This window comes from Malaclemys terrapin, chromosome 5 (genome assembly GCF_027887155.1).
Source record: "Malaclemys terrapin pileata isolate rMalTer1 chromosome 5, rMalTer1.hap1, whole genome shotgun sequence".
Lineage (NCBI taxonomy): Eukaryota > Metazoa > Chordata > Testudines > Emydidae > Malaclemys > Malaclemys terrapin.
Genome location: NC_071509.1, coordinates 63,912,969 through 63,939,753, shown reverse-complemented (window position 1 = coordinate 63,939,753; position 26,785 = coordinate 63,912,969). Strand labels below are relative to the sequence as shown.

Sequence of the window (26,785 nt, the reverse complement as noted above, 5' to 3'; positions counted from 1 at the left end):
CTGGCATGCAATATTAATCGAAAGCCTTTAAAACATCTTGGTGATGGGAACTATAACAACGTGACATTGAAGAATTATGATCTAAAGTCATTCATCTTAATCAGAAGTTCAAAGAAATGCCATAAAATATAAAGTTATTTCATTCATCTTTACAAATTCAGATGTTTTGGAAGGTATATAGCTTTCTAGTTTGTTTCTTTTAAAAATGCTATTGATAAAAATTCTGCATTTAAAACATCTTTTTAAAATCCAATTTGCTATTGAGAAGGCAACTCCTGCCTTCGATCAGACAATGATGCCAACTTGTTACATTTTCAAAAAAAGCATTGTGCTTTCTCCCTTGCTGACCCTTCTGCTTGGGAGGAACTCCCTGAAAATAATCCACAAACAAACTCATTATCATCTTCCAAAACTTTCCTCAAAACTCTCCTTTGCCATGATGCCTACAAAATACTTTCAATGGTTAGACTGCTGGTATGCTGAGACCATAGCTTGTCATGCTGACCAATATTGTCTATTTGTTTTCTTGTACTCCCCTGTATATCTGTGTCGGTTGCCTCTTGTCTTATACTTAGGTCTGGTCTATACTACCCGCCTGAATCGGCGGGTAGAAATCGACCTCTCGGGGATCGATTTATCGCGTCCCGTTGGGACGCGACAATCGATCCCCGAATCAGCGCTCTAACTCCACCAGCAGAGGTGGTAGTAAGCGCCGCCGACAAAAAGCGGCAGAAGTCGATTTTGCCGCCGTCCTCACAACGGGGTAAGTCGGCTGCAATACTTCGAATTCAGCTACGCTATTCACGTAGCTGAATTTGCGTATCTTAAATCGACTCCCTGCTGTAGTGTAGATGTACCCTTAGATAGTAAACTCTTTGGGGGCAGGGACCAACTTTCTGTTCCTTGTTTGCACAGCACCTAGCACAATGGGGTTCTGGTTCATAACTAGTGTTTCTAGGTGGTATGATAATACAAATGATAAATAATAATGAACTCTATAAAACTTGAGTGTAAAAATATTGGAAAAATTTTTCCAAAGATAATTAGGTTTATAGTTGCCCTTGTAAATTGTAAAATGCAATTATAAGGCATTTAGGCCCTTATTGGTGACTGGATTATTATATTTATCTACACACATGCAGATATAATCACCAAAAAGAAAATCAAACTATTGAATAAATGGACAAAATCCTGGAAATTCAAAAGTTAAAGGGGAACCTCAACTTAAAAATAGCACTTCAGAATTTTATCATATACTATTGTCATATATATCAAATTAGTTTAGCTAAAAGAAGTTTCACTGTTTCTTGGTATAAGTAGTTAGTGAATCGGTTTCTTCTTCGAGGGTGATTGCTCATGTACATTCCACAATAGATGTGCATGCTCGCCACGTGCGCCGGTGCTGGAAGTTTTTCCCTTAGCAGTGCCCGTAGGGGAGCGAGTGATCCCTGGAGTGGTGCCACCATGGCACAGTATAAGGGGCGCTGTGCACTCCCACCACCCTCAGTTCCTTCTTGCCGCCAGTGAAGGTGCTTCAGAACTGCTGTGCTCCAGCTCTGCTGTAGCTTTCCCTCTTTGAACTTCGTTTAGTTCATAGTTAGTTAGTACCTGCAGTTACCCAAAAAAAGTTTAGTTAGAATAGTTAAGTGGGCCTGGGTCGGGGCATGCCCCGCACCCTGGGCTTTAAGTCATGTGACATGCCGTGATCACGGTCTTGTGCTCAGCACCGCTCGGGACACCATCGCTCGTCCCCATCCAGAGATAGCGGTAGATTGTATGCCAGCCTGGCCTCCCTTCAAAGTTGAAAGTCAGTGGGCTAGGCGAGTCAGGCGGGGCAGTCCACTCCGACAGTGCCACAGCAGGTGCAGTGGCACCAGCCTCCCTGGCCAGCGCCATGGTACTAATTGGCCCGATGCAGCCCCCAGTGGTGGCTTGCTTGGAGGCTGGAGCCTCGGAAAGACTGTCGGACTTCCTCTCCCAGCCTCCCAGAAAAGGGTCAGTGGAGCACTCATCCCCAGTCCCGCACTTAGAAGAAGACCAAGTGGTGGGACCTGTGGCAGCAGCGGGGACGCAGAGCACCGCACCCCCATCCTCATCCTCCCCCGATGAGGCAATCACAGCTCCTCCTCCTCCTCCTCCCATCCCACAGGAGGACACGAAAGCCCACAGGAATTTTTGAAAAGAGTGGCATCAAGCCTCAATCTATAAGCTGAGGAGGTGGAGGAACCCTCGGACTCCCTCTTCGATGTCCTCTCAGCTACAGCACCGGCCAGGGTGGCTCTCCCACTCCATGAAGGAATGGCAAAGATCTCAAATGCCTTGTGGGAAACCCCGGCTTCCTTGCCCCCCATCTCTAAGAGGGCAGAACGGAAGTAATCCGTGCCAGCCAAGGGGCACGAGTATCTATATACCCACCCTGCCCCCAACTCTCTAGTGGTCGAAGCGGTCAACCATAAGGAGCGTCAGGTCAACCCGCTCCTACCCCTAAGAACAAGGACTCGAGGAGACTAGATTAATTCAGTAGGAAAATTTATTCATCCTTGAGCTTCCAACTGAGGGTGGCAAACCACCAACCCCTGCTGGGCAGATATGACTTCAACTTGTGCGGCTCAATGCCCAGATTTGCGGACTCCCTCTAGGAGCATGATAAAAAGGAGTTTAAGGCTCTGGTTGAGGAGGGCACAGCTGCCTCCAGGGCAGCCCTTCAGGCAGCCTCGGATGCTGTGGATGTGGCTGCATGATCTATGGCCTCCGTGGTGTCCATGATGAGAGCGTTGTGGCTTCTGTTTTCTGGGTTGTCCAGCAAGGCACAGAACTCCTTGCAGGACCTCCCATTCAATGTCGAGGCCCTATTTGTGGAACAAACAGACGTGAAGTTACACGGTCTTAAGGACTCCCGCACGACATTAAAGACCGTCGGTTTCTATGTTCCGGCCTCGGCAAGGACCAAATTCAAACCGCAGCAAGCTCCCAGTCAGGCCACCCACTCTAGATACGAGCTCCCTCATAAAGAATCAAGGGACTATAAAAAGCACCCACAATGGCAATCCCAGCCTGCGCCCCAGCCTGGGCCCTCTAAGGGCAAGCAGGCGGGTAAGTGCCAGTTTTGATGGGACATCCAGTGACGACTTACCAGTTTGTACCAGGGACCTACCCGACCTTCCGTTCTCCAACCACTTATGTACTTTCCTCCTGGAATGGTCACGGCTGACCTTGGACCAATGGGTCCTCAACACTGCCTCACAGAGCTATACCCAGTTTCTTTCTACCCCATCCACCTACCTACCCTCCCTCCCCATCCCTCTTCAGGGACCTCATTCACGAGAGCTTACTCAAGCAAGAGGTGAGGCGGCTCCTTTGCTTAGGAGCAGTGGAGGTGGTGCCGGCAGAGTTCAGATACAAGGGGTACAACTCCCACTATTTCCTTATCCCGAAGGCCAAAAGGGGGCTCAGGCCCATCCTGGACCTGCGAGGCCTGAACCAGTACATGGTAAAGCTTAAGTTTCTCATGGTCTCTCTGGCCTCCATCATCCCCTCCCTGGATCCCAGAGACTGGTACGCTGCCCTCGATCTACAGGACACGTGCTTCCACATTCATATATTCGAGGGCCATAGGTGTTTCCTCTGCTTCACAGTAGGACAGGAGCACTACCAGTTCACTGTCCTCCCGTTTGGCCTATCAACGTCTCCTAGAGTCTTCACAAAGTGTATGTCTGTGGGAGCGGCCTACCTCAGGCATCGGGGGGTCCAGATCTTTCCCTGCCTCAATGACTGGCTGGTCAAGGGCAACTCCAGGTCACAGGTACAGGATCACATAACACTCCTCCTGTCCACGTGCACCACACTGGGGCTGCTGGTAAACACCAAATCCACATTAGTACGGATGCAATGCATAGAGTTCATTGATATGATCATTGATATGGTCACGAGGTTTCCCATGACAACTGCCAGAACATGCCTCCAACTCCTGGGTCATATGTCGGCGTGCATGACTCAGGATGCGGCCCTTCAGCTCTGGTTGGCCTCAGTATTCTCCCAGTCCAGAGACAAGATGGACAAAGTCTTCACTGTGCCCAAACCTGTAATAGCCTCCCTACGCTGGTGGTCTTCCCTGGGGAACATGCTCCAAGGGGTCCAGTTCAGGGGGCTGGCCCCCAACTGTAGAGTTGGTGTCTGATGCATTGGACTTCAGGTGGGGAGCCCATGTGGGAAACCTCCAGACCCAAGGTCTGTGGTCCGCAGAAGACCTAGCCCTGCTCATAATTGTCAAGGAGCTCAGGGCCGGCCATCTAGCATGCATGGCTTTTCACTTGTACCTAGCAGGCAGAGTGGTCAGGGTTCTCATGGACAACACGGCCTCGATGTTCTACATCAGCAGGCAAGGTAGGGCCGCTCCTCAGCCCTGTGCTAGGAAGCCCTCAGGCTGTGGGACTTCTGTATAGCCCACGATATCTACTTGGAAGCCCATGATTTACCAGGCATCCAAAACTCTCGGGCAGATGGGCTGAGCCGGGACTTCTCCTCTCACCGTGAATGGTCGCTGCACCCGGAGGTGGTGCACAGGATTTTCCGAACTTGGAGCACTTGCCAAGTGGACCTCTTCACGACCTGGCAGAACCACCAATGTCCCCGTTTCTGCTCCAGGAGAGGGCTGGGCATGGGTGCGATCTCCGACACTTTCCTTCTGTCCTGATCGGATCAGCTTTTCTATGCCTTTCCCCCGATTCCACTGATCGGCAAGGTCTTGGAAAAGATAAAGACAGACAGGGCCCGTGTCCTTTTGATCGCCCCGGTGTGGCCCAGGCAGCATTGGTACGGAACTCTCACAAGCTTGGCAGTCGCCCTGCCATGGCCATTGCCAACCCGCTCAGACCTGCTTTCCCAGGACCAAGGTCACCTCCTCCACCCCAACCTGGCAGCCCTCACAGCGTGGCTGCTCAAGGCCAGGAGGAGAGGACTTGCTTGTAAGGGGTCCAGCGCATCCTCCTGGAAAGCAGGAGGCCCTCCACGCGTCAGGCCTACCAGGCAAAATGGTCTCGGTTTTCCCTGTCGGCCGCTGATCAGGGTGTCTCACCAGTGGCTGCCCTGATTCAGCTTATACTAGAATACCTCCTTCATCTTAGAGCCCAGGGCCTACCGCCCTCATCCGTCAAGGTGCACCTGGCAGCCATATCAGCCTTCCACCCACCGGTGCAGGCCCACACAATAGTCTCTCATGTCATGACCGATCTATTCCTTAAGGGCTTGGATCGCCTCTTTCTATATGTTAGACCCCCCAGTCCCTCAGTGGGACCTAAACTTGGTGCTGGCCAGGCTAACTGGACCTCCATTTGAGCTGCTTGCTACATGCTCCTGGTCACACCGCTCATGGAAAGTAGTCTTTCTTGTGGCAATCATGTCTGCTAAAAGGGTCTCGTAGCTCCGGGCCCTGACCTCCGAACCCCAGTACATGGTATTCCATAAGGATAAGGTCCAGCTCCACTCACATCCTTCGTTCCTCCCTAAGATGGTCTCCGCCTATCATATGGGCCAAGACATTTTTCTGCCGGTGCTCTGTCCCAAGCCCTACGCATCCAGTGAGGAGCGCCACCTCCACATGCTAGATATGAGATGGGCTCTGGCCTTTTACTAGAACATACAAAACCATTCAGGAAGTCTTCAAAACTGTTCATCACCACGGCCGAACGCATGAAAGGTCGGCCGATCTCCACTCAGCGGCTTTCCAACTGTATTACTTCGTGTATCCGAACTTGTTATGACCAGGCAGGAGTTCCCTCACCGCCGATTGTGAGGGTGCACTCAACTAGAGCATAAGCCTTGTTGGCTGCCTTTCTGGCTCACGTCCCTATTCAGGACATTTGTAGGGCTACCACATGGTCATCGGTCCACAAATTCACCTCACATTATATGATCGTCTCCCAGACTAGGGAGGACGCCGGGTTTGGCAGGGCAGTGCTCCATCCCGAATGTCTGTGAACTCCTACCCACCTCCAACAGATATAGCTTGGAATCACCTATTGTGGAATGCACATGAGCAATCACTCAAAGAAGATTACCTTTCCATAACTGGTGTTCTTAGAGATGTGTTGCTCATGTCCATTCCACATCCCACCCTCCTTCCTCTCTGTCGGAGTTGTCTGGCAAGAAGGAACTGAGGGTGGGGGGGGAGTGCTCAGCGCCCCTTATACCACACCGTGGTGGTGCCACTCCAGGGGTCGCTAGGGGCGCTCCCCAATGGGTACTGCTAAGAGAAAAACTTCTGGCACTGGCGAACGTGGCAAGCATGCACACCTATTGTGGAATGGACATGAGCAACACATCTCGAAGAACACCAGTTACAGAAAAGTAACTGTCTTCTCTATTATTTTTGTGGGTCATTCACACAAGCTACAGAGGAAAGAAATACATTTTATATAGGGCTGTCGATTAATTACAGTTAATTCACACGATTAACTCAAAAAAAATTAACTGATTTAAAAAATTAATCGTGATTAATTGCACTGTTAAACAAAAGAATACCAATTGAAATTTATTAAATATTTTTGGATGTTTTTCTACATTTTCAAATATAATGATTTCTATTACAACATGGAATAGAAAGTGTACTGTGCTCACTTTATATTTATTTTTAATTACAAATATTTGCACTGTAAAAAACAAAAGAAATAGTATGTTTCAATTCACCTAATACAAGTACTGTAGTGCAATCTCTTTATCATGACAGTTGAACTTACAAATGTAGGTTTTTTGTTACATAACTGCATTCAAAAACAAAACAATGTAAAACTTTAGAGCCTACAAGTCCACTCAGTCCTACTTCTTGTTCAGCCAATTTCTAAGACAAACAAACAAGTTTGTTTATGTTTGTGGGAGATACTGCTGCCTGCTTCTTATTTACAATGTCACCTGAAAGTGAGAACAGGCGTTTGCATGGCACTTTTGTAGCTGTCGTTGCAAGGTATTTATGTGCCAGATATGCTAAACATTCATATGCTCCTTCATGCGTCCGCCACAATTCCAGAAGACATGCTTCTATTCTGATGATGTTCGTTAAAAGAATAGTGCATTAATTACATTTGTGACTGAACTCTTTGGGGGAGAATTGTATGTCCCCTGCTCTGTTTTACCCTCATTCTGCCCTATATTTCATGTTATAGCAGGCTCGGATGATGACCCAGCACATGTTGTTTGATTTACGAACACTGTCACTGCAGATTTGACAAAACACAAAGTACCAATGTGAGATTTCTAAAGATAGCTACAGCACTCTACCCAAGGTTTAAGAATCTGAAGTGCCATCCAAAATCTGAGAGGGACAAGGTGTGGAGCATGCTTTCGGAAGTCTTAAAAGAGCAACACTCCAGTGCAGAAACTACAGAACCCAAACAACCAAAAAAAAAATCAACCTTCTGCTGGTGGCAACTGACTCAGATGATGAAAATGAACATGCATCGGTCCACTCTGCTTTGGATCATTATCGAACAGAACCCGTCATCAGCATGGATGCATGTCCTCTGGAATGGTGGTTGAAGCATGAAGGGACATATGAATCTTTAGCATATCTAGCACATAAATATCTTGCGACACCGGTTACAACAGTGCCATACAAACGCCTGTTGACGCCACTTTCTGGTGACGTTGTAAACAAGAAGCGGGCACCATTATCTCCTGCAAATGTAACCAAACTTGTTTGTCTGAGTGACTGTCTGAAGTAGGACTGAGTGGACTTGTGGGCTCTAAAGTTTTACATTGTTTTTTTTTTAATTCAGTTATTTTTTGTATATAATTTGACATTTGTAAGTTCAACTTTGATGATAAACAGATGGCACTACAGTACTTGTATTAGGTGAATTGAAAAATACTATTTGTTTTGTTTTTTACAGTGCAAATATTTGTATTAGAAAATAAATAGAAAGTGAGCACTTTGTATTCTGTGTTGTATTTGAAATCAATGTATTTGAAAATGTAGAAAACATCCAAAATATTTAAATAAATGGTATTCTATTATTAACAGTGCAATTAATCGCACTATTCATTTTTTAATTGTGTGATTAATCGCGATTAATTTTTTTAATCGCTTGACAACCCTAATTTTATAGGAATATTTAATTGTAATCACAGAAGTTAATAGAAGTCAGTGCAAGGTGACTTATTTGAAACCACTTTTAACTTTTTTTTGTTAATTAACTAGATTTAATAGATTTCAAGCCAGAAGGGACCATTAGATCACCTAGTCTGATCTCTTGTATTTCATAGGACCTTTAATTTCACCAAAATACCTCTGTATTGTGCCTAATGCAATTGTTTAGTCTAAACTATTGTGTGCCACAGGCAGAGAACGTAAGAGACTGAAGTGACACCTGTGCCTGAGGTTTTGCAGTGGCAGGGAATTCATTAGGTGGAATATGCCCAGATGATCTTGGCAGGGGATCCACACCCCTTGCTAGAGAGGAAGACAAGCTCCCAAGGTTCCTGTTCATCAGATCTGGAGGAAAATAACATCCAAACCCTAAATATGGCAATCAGTTTGACCCTGAGCATGTTGGCAAGACCCACCTACCGGGCACCTAAGAAGGAGGATTCTCTGTCCCAGCTTGGAACACTAGTTCATTTTATGTGGTGCCCTGTCTCCAGCTGTGGCCAGTCTCTAATGTAATAGAGCTTGTCTTCACTGTAACAGTTATCTTCAGTTATTAGTCTTGAGTTGCTAGACTTGAGCTGTCTGCAAAACAAGACTAGAGTTACACAGTGATTTGATTGGCAGCACAGAATGTTTGGATTAGCTGCTGAAGAATTGTTGTAATTTGAGCTGTTGCATTGTCACTGCATTATTATCTGCAGCCGCAGCATGGCTCAAGTTTCAGACCACCCATTCCACCTTTCCTGACAGGACAGCTAGCTCTAGCTTAAAGCACCACTTTAATATAAATTAGAGATTTTTGTGTGCAGACAGGAGTGGGGTTAAGAGTAACATTCGAGTTATAATTCAAGGTAACTGTTGTGAAGACACTCTCTCAGAGGAAGGTGAAAAAAATAAACCAAGAATACATGTGGCCACTTGTGCTTCAGGGAGAAGAGGGAATTCCCTGGTGACCCCCATAGGCAATTGTTTGAGACCCCGTTACACGAGATTTGATTGCAATCATTATCTTAATGCGTAGATGCAAGCATTATGAGCTCGTGGAGGATATCAGATGATCATATTTTTCCCATGACACATGAAAGAAGGGGATGAACGGCCTGAGACCGACCCTGTACACAAAGGCTCATAGTTTCTCAAAGAACCTGGATTAAAGCATATATTTTAGAAACAGCTAATCTCATTGTAAAGACTACAAGCTACACTGAGTCCACTGGCTCCTCTGATAAGCTGTTCCAATGTTTAATTACACTCACAGCTAGGAAATTGTGTCTTATTTCAATGTTGAATTTGTTTAACTTCAACTTTCAGCTACTGGATCTTGTTATGCCCTTGTTAGTAAAGTTGAGAAGGTTCCCACTGTCTGATACTTTTTTAATCTGTAAGTGCCTATACACAGTGCTCAAGTGAACTCTTAGCTTTCTCTTTGATAAGATGAATAAGTTGAGCTCTTTAAACATCACAGTATCCTAAGTACCTAGTGCCAGTAGAGGGAGGACTTCTTGCCTATTTCTACCTGATATTTCCCTTTTTAGTATTATTGTTTATTATTAATTGTATTATCATAGCACGTCAGAGCTTCATTCAAGGTCACGGACCATTGTACTAGATGTTGTACACAGAGCAAAATTACACTTCCTGCCCAAAGAGCTTACAAGCTAAGTATACAACATGCGACAACAAATGGATACAGACTGTCTGATGGGGCGTACCAAATATGATAGGCATTTTGTTGAATTGAGACCAATTAATCAGACTGCTCACGTCACTTTGTAAAGTAATCTGTTCTCATTATTTACTACCCCCACCTATTTTTGTATCATCTGTAAATGTTACCAACATCAATTTTTAAAAGGTCGTCTTGGTCATTGTAAAAATATTAAATAGCCAAGAACTATTCCCTAGGGGAGTCTGATAGAGATGGTCCCTCCTTATTAACAACTACATGTTGAGATCTACCCATGAATCAGGTTTTTTGTCCATCTAACGTATGTCCTATTAGTTCTATTTAAACTTTAAACATAAAAAATTTAAACTTCCACACAATGCAAGTTTATTAATCAAAATGTCCACAGGATCATATGGGATAGATGCATCCTCCTAATTTGTTCCAAGTACAGAACAGAAATATCTATCGAATGTTTCTGCCTTTTCTGCCTCAGTTACAATTTTAGCATCTATATCTAGCTATGGACCTATATCTGACATAGAGCTTTTTTAATTCTTAATATATTTAAAAATGCTTTATTATTGTCTTTAATTCTATTGGGTATATTTAATTGATTACTTTAGCTTCTTTTATCAGTTGCCATCTACTTCCCCCTTTATATATATAGTGTTTTATCTCCATTTCTATGTCTCTTTTTAACAATAATGGCTTCTTGTCACTCATAAGTTTTGTCATGTTTTTTGGAATTATGGATCCAATTGGTGATCCTTGAATAATTCCCAGTTTTTGCTAATGCTTCCCGCTTTGCATTTGTGTTCTCAGTCAGTTGTGCGAACAGTTACTTTAAGCTTTGGAAAATGAGGGAAGTAGTCACCCTCACCTTCTGACAGGCTGCCCTCAGACCTTTTAAAGTTCCAAATATAAATATTACTGGTTGGTCTGTTTTCACAAAGTAAACGTATACATTCTGCAGCACGTCTGTGATTCTTTTGTTTGGCAGGTGTCAGTAAATCTTGAGTTGTCATGCATTATAGCTTCAAATTCTCATCTGAATACCATCATTATCTCCAGCCGCATCTCTAATCCTTGGATCTTCCCTGCCATGAGCTCTATCAGGTGACATTTCTTATATAAGTAGCTTCCATCAGATATCCACTAAAGGATGCTGTGCATCCCAGGGCTTCTGCATCCAACCATCTTCTTTGTCTCCTCTCCTCCTTGGGTTACTTCTACTACTGCCTCAGTAGTTATTGTTGTTTTCTCTTCCTAATGGTCCTACTGCTAGAGAAAAAGGACAAGAATCCCTCCCAAACTCCCCGACCCAAAACTCCTGAGTGAACAGCTAATGGCAGCAGGAACTTCAGTGCAGACTAGCAACCAGAGACATACTCAGAGTCCCCAGTGGGCTTGTACTGGAGCAGCTAGCCCATAGAGAAGCTCATTCTGCCATGTCTTTTCTGCTAATGTTATAAGCCCTAATATTTATCAAATGAAAACCTCCATTTTTTCCTTAGATGAGTGGCTAGTGGTTGGGTCTCAGTAGTTTAACCGTTACTAAACGGATATCATATGATATCATATGAAATGTATAACAAATTACTTTCTTTTGTAGATATTTCATCTACTTTTCTCATTCTTTTTGAATTAAAACCCAAAATTGCAAAGCATTAAATAATTATCATACATGTTATATAATAAACTAATTTATATCTTTGTCTCTCTGCCGATCTCCTCCTTTTTTTTCACTTTCACATATGAATTTTATTGCATAATATTCTATTGAAATTCAGTAATAATTAAATGATAAAATTAATTAAACGTAAATTAGTTTTTGAAAAAAAAAAAGAGAGAGGTTTTGTGGTTGGCTACAGAATACGTATAATTTACCTCCAGGATTGAAATGGATCATTTACTTCACTGCTAGTGTCTCAGGTAAACAACTATTGAAATAGGTTTTGAAAAATGAGTAAAACTGTGTTTAGACTGTTTTCTATTCCATTTCATATGACTTCATCAGTTTCATACATAGGCTGATGTGCATTTATCTGACAGTGATTTATGCAGTCAATGCTGCACGAAGGTTAAAATCTCTGTTATACTTGGGTAACTCTACTGCAATGAGTGGTTGTTGGGCCAATTTGCATTAGCTGCATAAAACATCTCCACAAGATGACTACTTCAGTGGGGTTGCTCTGGTGTAACTAAGGCCTAGTCTACACAAGAAAGTTGAACAGTTTGTGTTTTTTAAATAGATTAGTTAAACCTGTGCAAACCCCTGTTCAGACAATCTATCGCGGTTTAGTTGATTGGAAATCTGTTTAAGCTAAGCCAAAATAAACCATTCTTAAACCCGAATGTGTGTGTTCAGACAGTGGTTTGCACAGGTTTAACTAAATCAGTTTAAAAGCCACTTTAAGTTAGATTGTTGCAACTTTCTGGTGTCAGCAAGAGAGCATAATTGAGCCCTTTATCTGTTCCTTCCAACACAATCATTGTACCTCTTATAGCCTTCATGCTGGATCATCCCATTCTCTTCTTCCTGACTTACCATCAAAATGGAGCTAACAGTCATGGAGCCTATATGTTTAGCTTAGGCCGTGTCAGAATTGCTCCTAAATTCACTGATTTTTCACAAACTGAGGGAAGAACTCTTCCCTCCATTAGGATGCCTGTTTCCCAAGAAGCTAATTGCCATAGATGAAGAGCCAGCTTTGAAGGGAGGAGCTGCAGAATGCCTATTCTGACATTTGTGCTGGTGCAGAGAAAGTATTTTCTTTACATTTTCCAGAACTAGGAGTAATATTCAAGGCTGCAGAGCTCAAGAAGTCCATATCCATGTCATAGTCCAATAATCACAGAGGCTCCATCTACCTGTCTCAGGCCCTTAAATATAGAAAGGTGAGGAAGGCTGGTATTGTGGGTCTGACAGCCAGGAGTTCTAGTTTCTTCTTCTGACTATGACACAAATTTCCCATGTAACACTCAGCCAATTACTTAACCTCTCTCTGCTTCAGGTTCCCCATGTATATAATCAGAATGGCAATATGTCACTATTTCACAGTGATGTTGGGAAGCTTAGTTGTTTGTAAAGCACTTTGATATTGTGTGGAAGATGCTATAAAAAGCAAACTATTGTTTAGTTATTTATCCATGAAAATAGGGGTTGAAATAGGGTTATGAGGCAACCCTAACAATGGCATCATAATCACCACTTTTATAATGTTGACATCTTTCTCACAAATTGATAAAATAAGATTGAAATGTCTGCTACAGATTTTATGGCAGGTACAAGAAATGTGGGTTCAAGGAATTGGCAAGCTAAACCTAGGAGAAAAAAAGATCAATCAATAATGACATTCATAATTTAAAAATGTCACTTTGGCAGGTAGGAATGAAAGAACCTTTAGCAAAGCTTTTGATACAGTCTCCCACATTATCCTTGCTAGCAAGTTAAAAAAGTATGGACTGGATGAATGGACTATAAGGTGTATAGAAAGCTGGCTAGATCATCGGGCTCCATGGGTAGTGATCAACGGCTCCATGTTTAGTTAGCAGCCGGTATCAAGCGGAGTGCACCATAGGTTTACCAACTTTCTAGTTGCACAAAACCAAACACCCTAACCCCGTCCCTTCCCCGAGGCCCCACCCCCACTCTCTACATTCCCCCTCCCTCGGTGGCTCGCTCTCCCCCACTTTCCCTCACTTTCACTGGTCTGGGGCAGGGGATTGGGGTGCGGGAGGGGGTGAGGGCTCTAACTGGGGGTGTGTCCAGAAATGAGAGGTTTGGGGTGCAAGAGGGAGCTCCAGGCTGGGGAGTGGGACCGAGATACTCAGAGTGCGGGAGGCACTGCGGGTTGAGGCAGGGGGTTGAGTTACAGGAGGGGGTGAGGGCTCTGGCGTGGGGCTGGGGATGAGGGATTCAGGGTGTGGGAGGGGGCTCTGTGCTGGGGTTGGGGTGCAGGACGGGTGAGGGCTCTGGGGTGGGGACGGGGATGAGGAGCTAGGGTGCAGGAGGATGCTCCGGGTTTGGGGTGGGGCTCAGGGATGGGGCAGGGTCGTGGGTTGGGGCACATGCTTACCTCGGGCGGCTCCCAGTCAGTGGCACAGCAGGACTAAGGCAGGCTGGCTGCCTGTCCTGGCACCATGCTGCGTGCGCCCCAGAAGCAGCCAGCAGGGCCAAGTCCTAGCCTGGGGGGCCAGGAAGCTCCCCACACCACTCTCGCCCGCAGACACTGCCGCCGTTCCCCCCCCCCCCAGCTCCCACTGGTGCTCGGAGCAGGAGCAGCACGCAGAGCCCCGTGGCCCCCCCACCTAGGAGCCAAACCTTCTGGCCGCTTCTGGGGCCCAGCATGATGCCAGGACAGGCAGGGACTAGCCTCCCTTAGCGCCACAGCACCTCCAACTGGACTTTTAATGACTGGGTCGGTGGTGCTGACTGGCGCCGCCAGGGTCCCTTTTCGACCAGGTGTTCCGGTCGAAAACCAGACACTGGTCACTGTAGTGCCCCAGGGGTTGGTCCTGGGGCCAGTTTTGTTCAACATCTTCGTTAATGATCTGGATGATGGGATGGATTGCACCCTCAGCAAGTTTGCGGATGACACTAAGCTGGGGGGAGAGAGAGATATGCTGGAGGGTAGGTATAAGGTCCAGACTAACCGAGACAAATTGGAGGATTGGGCCAAAAGAAATCTGATGAGGTTCAACAAGGACAAGTGCAGAGTCCTGCACTTAGGACAGAAGAATCCCATGCGCTGCTACAGGCTGGGGACCGACTGGCTAAGCAGGCAGTTCTGCAGAAAAGGACCTGGGGATTACAGTGGATGAGAAGTGGGATATGAGTCAGCAGTGTGCCCTTGTTGCCAAGAAGGCTAATGGCATATTGGGCTGCATTAGTAGGAGCATTGCCAGCAGATCGAGGGAAGTGATTGTTCCCCTCTATTCGGCACTGGTGAGGCCAGTTTTGGGGCCCCCACTACAGAAAGGATGTGGACAAATTGGAGAAAGTCCAGTGGAGGGCAACAAAAATGATTAGGGGGCTGGGGTACATGATTTATGAGGAGAGGCTGAGGGAACTGGGCTTATTTAGTCTGCAGAAGAGAAGAGTGGGGTGGGGGGGGGGATTTGATAGCAGCCTTCAACTACCTGAATGGGGGTTCCAAAGAGGATGCAGCTTGGCTGTTCTCAGTGGTACCAGATGACAGAACAAGAAGCAATGGTCTCAAGTTGCAATGGGGTAGGTTTAGGTTGGATATTAGGAAAAACTATTTCACTAGGAGAGTGGTGAAGCACTGGAATGGGTTACCTAGGGAGGTGATAGAATCTCCATCCTTCGAGGTTTTTAAGGCCCGGCTTGACAAAGCCCTGTCTGGGGCTTAGTTGGGGTTGGTCTTTCTTTGAGTGGGGGTTAGACTAGATGACCTCCTAAGGTCTCTTCAAACCCTAATCTTCTATGATTCTATGAATCTTAAGACAAGCAATTTGTAGGTATAACTAATTTTCAGTAGTTCTAATATTGTAAAACTCTATGGAACCCACCCACTTGTCATGTTATATTTACCTATCATACTTACATAATTTGTAAGAATTTTTTATCTCCTCTTAAATTTTTTCATGATTTTTTGATTCTATGTGATTCTAAAAGACCTTAAGACTGTGGGGCACTGATTCTCCACTAGGTTTAAGCCATAATTGGACACAGTGGAGAGTAACAACTTCAGCACCCTGATTCAGAGACTTAAAAGAGGGTCGAATTCTGCACTCCAATCTATTTTACAACATTGTCTAATCTTTGACATTCTAGTTCTTTTTCATGCCATACGTTTTAATTATAGTCTTTAAGGAGGAAATATCATCTTATTGTTATACTAACGTATGGCATTATTTTGATGAGCGTCTAAATGTGGTGTCTTGAAGTCTCTATAGAATTACTACACCTCTACCTCGATATAACGCTGTCCTCGGGAGCCAAAAAATATTACTGTGTTATAGGTGAAACCGCGTTATATCAAACTTGCTTTGATCCACAGGAGTGCGCAGCCCCGCCCCCTCCCCCCCGAACACTGCTTTACCGCGTTATATCCAAATTCGTGTTATATCGGGGTAGAGGTGTATAAGTAATATGTCTACACGCAAATGTAGACCACAGACACTGGCTTGAAGTAGCTGGGCTGTGAGCTGGGCAGATATGCAGAAATAGCCCCAACCCCTACTCCACAGAGGTGCTGTATATCTGCAGTAGTGTTGGAATAATTTTTATAGTAGAGTGCTGAAGGCAGAAACAATGTATTTGAGTTTTTCTTATTACTTCAACCCAGTGGGTGTGGTAACACTCCTAGTTTCAGCATCTATGTATATCTGTGTAGCTATCTTCAGAATGGCTCTGTGCAATGGCAGATCTTAGATCCTAGCCCCATCCTGCAGGCTTTGTATCTTCCTTACACCCAACCCTCTTTTGTACAGCAGATCTACATCACTTGTATTACAAATGGGCTCTCTGTTTTCGTGAAGGAGGGAGCTGGATCTGCTTTCTATGGTATGAAAATAAAATGCCAGACAAAAAGAAAATGGCTTTCAATTGAAATTTTAAATGAAAAGACAAATTGAAGAGGTGGAGAAGTTCCAGAATAATGTTTCAGTGGATGGGAACTGCAGAGAAAAAGGCTCTTGCATCAATCGTAGGAAGTTTGTACCAGAGGAGGGGGATAATGCTAGATAAGTAGAGCAATTGAACGGAGGAAAGAAGGAAAGAAAGAAAGAAAGATATGATTTATGAGACAAACATTACTTTAGATTATCCAGTAAAGGAATAGGATTTATTTTCATATACTTGTGGTATGGCTCCCTGTTGTGTTAGTAATCATATATATATGCACCATAGTTAATTCTGTGACAGTTGATAATTAGCTCCTAATCTAAATCAGATAAAATTTTAAATAGACTTGAAAACAAAATCTTTCCAAGCTTTAGCCTGTTAAATTATCCTGTAGCTGGCTTGTTAAAATGTGCCTTAAAGCCTTCCATAGTGATTTTTATCATATGTGATGACACCTATTGGTGTTGGTAAAGACTAAACTGATTAATTGTATGCTGCCTGATTGGTAATTTTTCTTGTTAATTTAGTAGAGGTTTTTGTTTTATTTTTTAAACTCAACAAAACTGTATGGACTGTTTTAACCCTGCCGCTCTCTAAAAGGCATATTTCAACCTTACTATAATTTAGACACTTCGTTTCACACGGCAGCAAAGTAATTAACCAAACCCCTTCACTGGAAATGGGAATTGTCTTCTAAGAAAAGAAGATGCAAAAGCATAGAGTTTTATTTTCCTGTGTTAGGCTAACAGCTCTATCCCTAATGCTCATGAGGGTGAGAAATTATTAGTTGCTAAATTACTATAATATGGATTATTAGAGACTATCAGAAACATGCAGCAATAATTGGTTTTTAGTCTCAATAGACTTTTTTTAATTTCTGTACCCCTTTATTATGGGTTTAATAGTATGGTTCAAGTCATTGCAGATTGTGTATTCAGTTCCAGCAAATAGAGAATCACATCTGAAGGTCATATTACTCAGCTTAAGAATCACTGCTTGCGTTCAGAGTGTAAGGAAATGTAACCCTAGTCTGTTATTCTGTTTAATACATACATTTGTATTAATAACATGTCAATACATTACTTAAAAAATGTTGAACTACATTCAAAGATTGACAATGTGTATGTGTTGAAGCCAAATCCATTCAGCATCTAGTTAGATCCTACCTAAGTCTGACAACTTTTTATGTAACTATTGTCAGGCACATCCTTAGCCCCAGATCATTAAAAATAAAACAGCTTGCTTTCTGACCTCTGACTTATTAGCTATGGCTATTATATGCTTTTAGTTTAGGAACAAAATATTTCCACCACTGTTTTGGTGGCACGACTTTCTGATCACCTGTGACTTACTCCAAAATGTAGTTGTACCACATAGTGTGAAATTGGAAAATCTGTTCTGTGTGTGTTCTAATGGATGTAACGGTCATTAAGTATATGAGTCTTCTGACGTTGTAATCAGATGTGATTCAGTCTGCTAAATATCCATGAAGCAACATCTGCTTCACAGAGTGACCTTCTGCTAAAGAATACTTAGCATCTATTAGCAGATCATAGTGCAGAGCTGCCTTATTTGAAATGCACTAAACTAGAGTAGTCTACTGCTGTTTAGCAACTAGCTTGTAATAATTTATTGCAGTTAAATAAAGCTTAAAAAAATCCATTAAATAATTATAGGGATTATATGCATTTCGAAAACCTTTGTGTTCTACTGAAATTACCCATTTAATTTCAGGGTTGGTTTGTTAAAAAAAGCTGAAATCTAAAGGCACATTAGGGGATCTGTCAGATGCCGTTTTCTGTAGGTGTTAATAAAATCAGATAAAAAAACTGAAACAAATTAAAACCAAAAGCAATTTTCCCATCTGTTGTATATTAATTAGAACTTTGTGTATCAAGGGTAAACTTGCTCTTAGAGAATGTCACTGAATGCCTTCTAATAGAATAATATGCAAATATATTTTAGATGATGGGATTATATTCAGTTTCTCATTCTGCTTTGGTTGTAGCAAAAGCCAGGGTGATGTATAACAAACTTCAATTTTCTTTCTTCCCAGAGCAACCGCCAAATAACCAAGGCCAGTCGACCCTGCAACCTTTGCCACCTTCTCACAAGCAGCATTCAGCACAGCATCATCCATCTATCACCTCCCTTAACAGAAACTCATTGACAAATAGGAGGAATCAGAGTCCGGCCCCGCCGGCTGCTTTGCCCGCCGAGCTGCAAACCACACCCGAGTCCGTCCAGCTGCAGGACAGCTGGGTCCTTGGCAGTAATGTGCCACTGGAAAGCAGGTAACCATTTAGAGACCTATAAGAGTGTAGAATTTATAATGAAAACACTTAGCTAAAAGAGAAATAACCAGCCAGTTGTATTTCCTCGTATTCAATCAGCAAAATTAAAAGTTGAGAAATATAAAAATAAATGTAGCTATTTTTGTTACTGCCCCTCTCTCCAAAACCCATATTGTGAGTGACTTTTCACAAGACTGTTTTCTTTTGCCATGTTTATCACCTCATGATTGGACTTTGGGGATGTCTTAATTTTGTGGACAATCATTTCCTCCTGTGTTTATAATCCTTATTGGTTATGATTATTGTGAACTTGTTGATCACCCTTGTTTGCCAGACATATATGAGCCAAACCAATGCTGCTGTACAGATCAGCTCATCAGGGAAGGGGCTTTCGTAGTGTTTTTCCAGCACTCTAGTCCTTACCCCTTTGGCAAGACCCTAAGCAATTCGGGTGATTCCAAGCTTTATGGTTTGGTGGGCCAAGAGAATTCACTTTCTCATTACATACTACGTAGTTTGTCTCTCTTGTTTATCACTGTTTATCATTTTGCAAGAGCAAATAAAATGGGCAGATCATTTCGTTTTAGTTAAAGATTTATATGTAAAGATTTTTTGAAGGATTTATTAGCATAGAGCTAAATTTTCCTTCGGTATTAATTAACACTCACTGAACAGTCAATCAGCACTAATTCACTATTGTCACTCAGAAATTTTTTATTAAAGAGAAAAGAAATTTTCCAATTGAGTCATCAAACTGAATATGCATAATTGCATTGTAGTTGGCAATAATTATTTTGACAAATATTTATGAACTATATGTCAAGTTCATTCTTTGAAGCCTTTTCCATTATAGATGTATAGCAGGCTGAACAATACTCAAATCAGATTTTGACTCATTTAAAACATATGGCCTACAGCTAGACACTACAGTAGGGAGCTTTGTCATTCCAGGGGTTTCAGACCATAGGTTCAAATCTTCCTTTCCAACCATGTTTTGGGAATAAAACAAGACTCGGCTACTCCATTTCTTACCTTTCTTGAAAACTACTGTGTATTTTTTTTATGATATGCAGTCACTGTGGGACAGGATTACACTGGGTTTTCCCTGTTCGCATTATTTATTAACCATATTAAGTCCACTTACAGAATAAGTGAATGGGTTTTGGGGAAGAGCTCACTGCTAAGATATTCAGCCTTTTCAGGACACCTTGTGAATCTGCGGTATATTCATGTTATTCTTGATGCTTGCTTTGCTTGCTGGGGTCGGCACAGGAGAAAAACAGACATCTATTTTTCACTGTGTGTGTAAAAAGGAGGATATACATTTTAAACTAGGATGCCCTTCCCAAACTGGATGGAATATTTTTGCAAAGTACACTTGTCACATCTTTTAAATGTTGCTAATCTTAACATCTGACAGTGTTTGAACATTCACTTCCTGAACCCTTAAATATCAGTTGAAATGTGAAAATCTCACATTGTAACCAACACAACCCTACTGTAGTTTCTCTAATAGTCTCACTTGGTTGGAACTCTTGAGGTGAAGAACGAGTCTTATTTGTCATTGATTTTGTCTTTTTTAGTTAAGATCCCCTATAGAGTGTGATTCTCAGGCTCAATTTCAACTATATTAACAACTTTATCTGGGTTAGGTCTCTGCCTTTATGTTTCTCTATATAGTGATTTGTTTCATCTCTAGCAAATATTTTAGCTTTTGCCCATACTCAGCTTTTTTTATCTAACTTAGATGTCCTGCAATTTTTCCACAACTGTCATTTAAAGACAGAAAATGTGAAAGTCAGTTGTATGTAGATAACCATTCTTCTATCTCTGTAGGCACAGGTTGGTGATGACTGATCAGTGAATGATATATGACTCACTCCTGTGAATAGCTCAGTAGTGTGTAGGCTGCTTTTGTGTATATGTACATGAGAATGTATGTGGAAAGGGGTTTTAGCATCCATCCTTTTGGAGAAGTTCTCATTTTGATTTTGGAGGTGAATTTCTAGATATATATTGTATAAAGTTGGATGCAGTTTTATATTTAATAGAATATTTGCTATTTTGCTATTTCTGTCTTCTGTCAATATTTGTAGTGTAAAACACTGCTGTTACTAAAGGTTTAAACTGTGAGGTGACTGGTCAATAACATGCAGCAGGGATTCATGGCCTTTTGATATAAAGGCTTCTCTTTCCTTAAAGTTTTATGAGGACTTAAAACCAAACCTTCCATTGCATGAGTCCCTCCTTTCAACTCTCCATATCCCCTTTACATGATAGTGAGGTTACTGAGAGTAAGCAACAAATAACTTTCTTCTGATGGGAGTAAATAAAATCTTTTTTTTCTTTTAACCTCTGATTTCCTACCCCCTGCATGAAATCTTTTTGGGTCATTTGAGAGCCTGGCCTATTTGCCTCTTCCCCATCTCCTCCTGTGAGTATGGTCAGCTGTAGGAGCAATATACCTGCTGGGAAAATCAAAATAAGATCAATCTAATAACAACTTTTGAAGGAATGTTGTAGCAAGGCTGTATACAGTAACTCTCCTTTTTTGTCCTTTGAACCCCTGTTTGGGAAGCCTAAATCTAAAGAAACTGTGCAGATAATTAACTGCATGCCTCTCATTATAAATATGGGTTAAATAGCTTAGTAATTACTTATTAGGTGTTAATAAAATGGTTCATTTGTAGTCATTTAATAAGATATTTATTAACATCCTACTCTGTGTGAATATCTTCTTGAGTATTGATATCTCATTAGTTATATTTCCATAGCTTTTACCTTGTAGCTTGGTAAATGCTTTGCAAATTATTAATGTATGAAATTGCATATTGAATGACTTCTTCCTTAATATTTCTTGTCTTTTAAATATCTAAACATACTAAAGCTCTTTAAAGCAAGGTCACTTGATTATGTTTCTTAGGGTATGTCTATACTACTTGCCGGATTGGCGGGCAGCGATCAATCCAGTGGGGGTCGATTTATTGCGTCTAGTCTAGATGCAATAAATCGATCCCCGAGCGCTCTCCCGTCGACTCCTGTACTCCACCGCCGCGAGAGGTGCAGGCAGAGTCGACGGGGGAGCGGCAGCAGTCAACTCACCACAGTGAAGATACTGCGGTGAGTAGGTCTAAGTACGTCGACTTCAGCTACGTTATTCACGTAGCTGAAGTTACATAACTTAGATCGATTTTCCTCCTCCCCCCAGTGTAGTCCAGGCCTTAGAGAAATATTCAAGGCAGAATAAGGTAAATTGAAATTTACATCTCTCATGAAAGCAAAATTAATGCTTGTCTCAGTAAATTTTCCCAGCACTATTTGGGAATTTTAAATAGAACCTGAATCCATGTTCATGGAAAAATTCCCAGGCTCCACTTTTGAAATGTAGCTCTTAGAATATTATAATTTTATCTAACATCTATATTAAGGTATGTGTGAGTCAAAAAAGAACATCTTTGACTCATGATTAGTTGAATTTGCTATATGAGGTGTTTAATTTGTCAGAGAAGGTGGAATTATATTTTGTATAATGGACTGTGAACTATATTGTCAGCATTCAGGCAGGCCAAAAAACTAAACACAATTTTTATAGTTGTATGTTAATACTGTATTGCCTTTTCTCAGGCTTCAACTATAATTAAAAATAAAATAAGTGGGAACATTACACTGTTTTAAATTAATTATCTGCTAATTTTATTGTGGAGAAGAAAAAGAAAATTGTTGAAGAAATAATTGATTGGCAAATATTTCAACACCTTTGAAGCATTTAATTAAAGCACTAACAGTCTAAAAGGCAGCATTGCAAAAAATTGCATAGATTTGTCATTTCTAAATCAGTCAGCAAACTAGACCAAGACTTCTTTTAAGAATATGAAGGTTTCGGGAACTGTTCAACCATGATGAAGCATTTCTACTACTAGACAAGAATGTGTTTTTATTGGGGCGATTTCCAGTTAAACTAGTGCCTTTAATATTGATTAAGACACTGAGAAACAGTGTATTAATCATTTGTAGGGAAGCTGTAAATCAATTTGTATAAAGTCTGACTGCCTCCAAAAGTACAATGTACTTCAGAGAAAAGGAGTTAAGTCTCTAAAAGTTTATGGACTTGATCCAATAATACAACATTCACTTTAGTCAAATTCAAGATCTCTTCAGTCAGCTTCCCAGTTCTTCTCATGTGAACTTGATCAAATTGGATAAGCTGTATTCATGATTTACTTCTATTTACATAATTTTAATAAGTAAAGTTGCTAGCATTGCATTCAGTGATTTTTTAAAAGTACAGTCTCCTCAATTTGAAAACTTTCAATCTAATTTACTGTTTTTGTATCTTATCTCTGTATGTAGAAAATTAGGAAATCAAGCAGTTCTTGCAAATGGTCATGACAGCCTTATAGAGATGGATGTGTTTACTCCAACATGCCACGATAACAGTTATGGGGATGGGTAGGTGACTCTAAGTGTTTATATGATGCTAGCTGCTGACACAGAATGAAAAATGTGACTTCAAAATCTGATTAAATTGTCCAAATAACATTTGGGATGATCTCTCCTATCTTCTGGTTCAGTTTTAAAAATTACATTATATTTTAAGCTATTGTAGTTTTTATTATTGTAAAAATAAAAGTACATTAAACTTTGCCATATTTTGTGAGCTTATATTTAAGAAAACAAGTATCTGATGGAAATTGAGTACACAGCTTCCAGAATCAGGCCGTTAATCTATAAGATATTTACTATTCAGCTGCTTTTTATTAAATAAATATTACGAAATGTTATTACAGTAAAATCACAGATCAAAGAGAGAGAATCTCCAATATTCAAAATTATATTTTTAATTTTTGCATTAACTTTTTAAACCACCCAGTGTAAAATCTGAGTGGCTAATAAATATGTCTGGTAATAGAGAATTCCATGTAGGTAAAAATTTTAAAGTAAATATTTCAATAAATTTCGGAATATTTTTTCTCTATACAACTTTTCCATATGTATTTAAGTTTTTATATTAATATATATCTTCTATTTGGACTACATTTCTGCAGTGCTGACAATTTATTGTCACATCATGCAGTATATTTAGATTCAAACCCCAAAAAATAAATAACTGAGAAAGGAACACAGCTTCTAAGAATACAATGCTACTTGATAGTACAAAATGATGAATTTCAGAAGTAAACTATTCATCATAAATCTGTTCTGTTGTCCTTTTGTTAATAATATGGTTAAAACAAAAGCTAGTATGTCCTAATTTTGACACCATCACTCATGTTGCTTATCACCTTACTCTAAAAACAGTCCCATTGCAATCAATGATGCCACAAAACATAAGACCTGAGTAAGGGGATCAGTATCTAATCTTCAATAACTAGTTGATATAAAAATATTCCACTATAAGTGAATCTACTTCAACTTCCAACAGCCCTTTTAATTTCCAGTTAGTCAAAGATTAACATCAATATGATAGTTTTGTATTAAATTTATCTAATTAATTTTAATCAAAATTGAAGAGATTACAAAAAGCCACTATAAATTCTTAAGATATTTCTGGTTTTTTAAACTAAACATGTAAGTATATTATAATAAATAAAAAGGAATAAATGCTGCTATTTCCTCTAGGGATCATGTACCACACAATGCTCATGCAGATAAGTAACTTGCTAACTAGCAGACTTAATAGAAACATACAGATTCATATTATATATGTTTGTAATAGGCAGCCCAAATGCATATATTTTGGCAAATGGAGATGAATTATGTGAAATTACTGTTAGCTGATACTAATTCAGGTAACACAGCAATAAAATGTTTCTTGTTTGTAAGCTTTTCATTTTTTAAATTACTATAGCAGGGATCACCTCCTGGTGTGAAAGTTGTCCAAAGATGATAACACATCAGTTCAAAAGCGTAATAGATTTGAGAATACAGTATGCTATCAGCATGTAGATGCAGTTTATCAACTACACTAACACACTGTGTCACAGCTAGAATCATTTTATATTTGTTCTTTTGTTTTCATGTTGTGTGTATTATTTACATTATAATATGCTGTTTCTTAAGGATTGCTTAACTTTGCTATTTTTTATTTGCCCGGTGAAGAGCATATTAATATACTGAATTTGAAATAATACTAAAAAAAGACATTCTAAAGTAAGCTATAAGGATGCATATGCCTAGTCCTTAGCAATAGTACCTTATTTGACTTACAGAATGTGCACAGTTGATTAATTATTATAAGACAGTTTGAAATTTCAAAGTGCATCTTATTGTTTTGTTTTGTTCAGTTTACTTTACCTTAGGGCACTATTCTAATCTCAGATATGTGACTATATATCACTATATATTTTGTAAAATAAGTTACATTGGTTTTGTGTGAAAGACCTGTTTTCACTCTTTAACCTATTCTAATCTGATACCCTCACTACGAGTTATCGAAATCCCAAAATTTGAGTACCCAGAGAAGATTCAACATCAGTAAAATTAAATTGAAATTTCATAACAGTTTCCATTTTAACCTCTTATTTATATAGTGTCTCATAATTTTCTGAAACCTTCACCTTTTGGGTCAAAATGTTCCTGTTCTACCAAAAGTTGATTTTCTTTCTGTATTTTTGAATATGAAAGGAATAAGGTGGGAATTTCACATTATTATAGGTTGGGATGGTAGCACTGTCTGTTATTGAGGTTGCCTGACACTTCCTATTATAAGACCCTGTTCTCAGTTGATTGTAATTTTGCCAAAGTCTAATAGTTTGAATTGAAATCTGACATGCTGGGTGTAAACCTCAGGCTGATTTTTTTGGGGGGAGAGGGTGTGGGGGTAATTTCAACCAGAATGATTCAGCCATTTCCAAGAATGAGACTAGGGAAAAATATTTTGTTTTGACCATGTTAAAAATTCTGGCAATCTTTCCTTTGAGACACCTTAGCGGTCCCATACTTTGGAGTAGGACTTGAAATTTCACTTTGGAGGGGAGGAGGGTAGTCTTTTGTCATCCCTGTCAAAATCCACGCAAATATGGCCAAGTTATAAACTTCTGAAAAATCTCAGTTTTTACATGCTCAGTAGGGACTTGCTAGAGCTTTTTAGCTTAATTCCCCAGAGTTTCAACCTGCATTGAGCGTGGTCTACCCTGGGACTGAGCAGGACTTTACCTGCAAGTCATGCTTTTCCATGCAATTCCCAGCTGTTCCATGCTGTGCTGAGTCCAGATCTGGGCACCAGAACTAGGCATCTGTCTCTACTATGTTCCCAATGCCACCCACTGCTGACATTCAGGCAACATGGAAAAGGAAGTCACATAAATAGAATGTGTAGGAGAAAAAAACTGGACCAAAACAAGGAGCCAAGGCTGGTAACAGAGAAAGAAGGAAACTGGGACTGAAAGTTGCAAGAGGAGACTGGGACTATCTTGGGAAGGAGACTGGTATCCAACAGAAGGGTTGGGCAATGAACTTGCGACTGGGACATGGTGGGTGGGTGGAGACAAAGATCGAATGAAAAACTAGAAGGAGAGGCGTGTATTGTTTGGGCAAGGAGAGTGGGACCTTGTGGGCAGAGGAAGGAGATCAGACAGGGAGTCAGGGTGAGGAATGAGAACTAGGACTGGCCTGGCAAAGAGACTGAGAAAAGAAGTACGGTGGCAGGGGGAGGGGGGTGATGAGACACTTGGACAAAAAGCATAGCTGGGGGAGACTGGGAAAAATGAAGCACAAACACATAGTGATACAGTTTCTGAGTGTCTTGGATTTCTGATAAACACAGACATATGATATAGTATAGAATCTCATGCTAATATGTGGCACTATATTAATAATAAAACAAATAGTGGCCATTTAAAAATGTAATGAGTAAGGTAATCATTAAGAAGACACAAAATTCCGTTGTATAGAAGTAGTAGGCATTCAAATATTTAGTAAGCATTAGATAATGATCCCCTAAATTTAGAAATTATAGATAGTAGTAGTATCCACTGCCTTTTCAGTCTTTCTTTTTATAACAAGGTGAAACAAAATCAGTATAATCTAATAAAAGAAGAAAAATTCATATGGTAAAACTTGAATTATAACATAAAAGCTCATGAGCACTT

At 41.0% G+C, this 26,785-nt stretch overlaps 1 protein-coding gene across 4 annotated transcripts in view; it reads left to right on the top strand.

The window, feature by feature from the left end:
* TENM3 (teneurin transmembrane protein 3) overlaps positions 1-26,785 on the top strand; it is a 982,465-nt gene that overhangs the window by 781,032 nt on the left and 174,648 nt on the right. For 3 of the 4 annotated variants that reach the window (XM_054029687.1, XM_054029686.1, XM_054029685.1), the window contains one exon: positions 18,458-18,695. In XM_054029687.1, the coding sequence (XP_053885662.1) occupies positions 18,458-18,695 (238 nt within the window). Of the gene's footprint in view, positions 1-18,457; positions 18,696-23,045; positions 23,145-26,785 lie in introns of all 4 variants that reach the window. The other variant, XM_054029684.1, reaches the window with a different exon arrangement.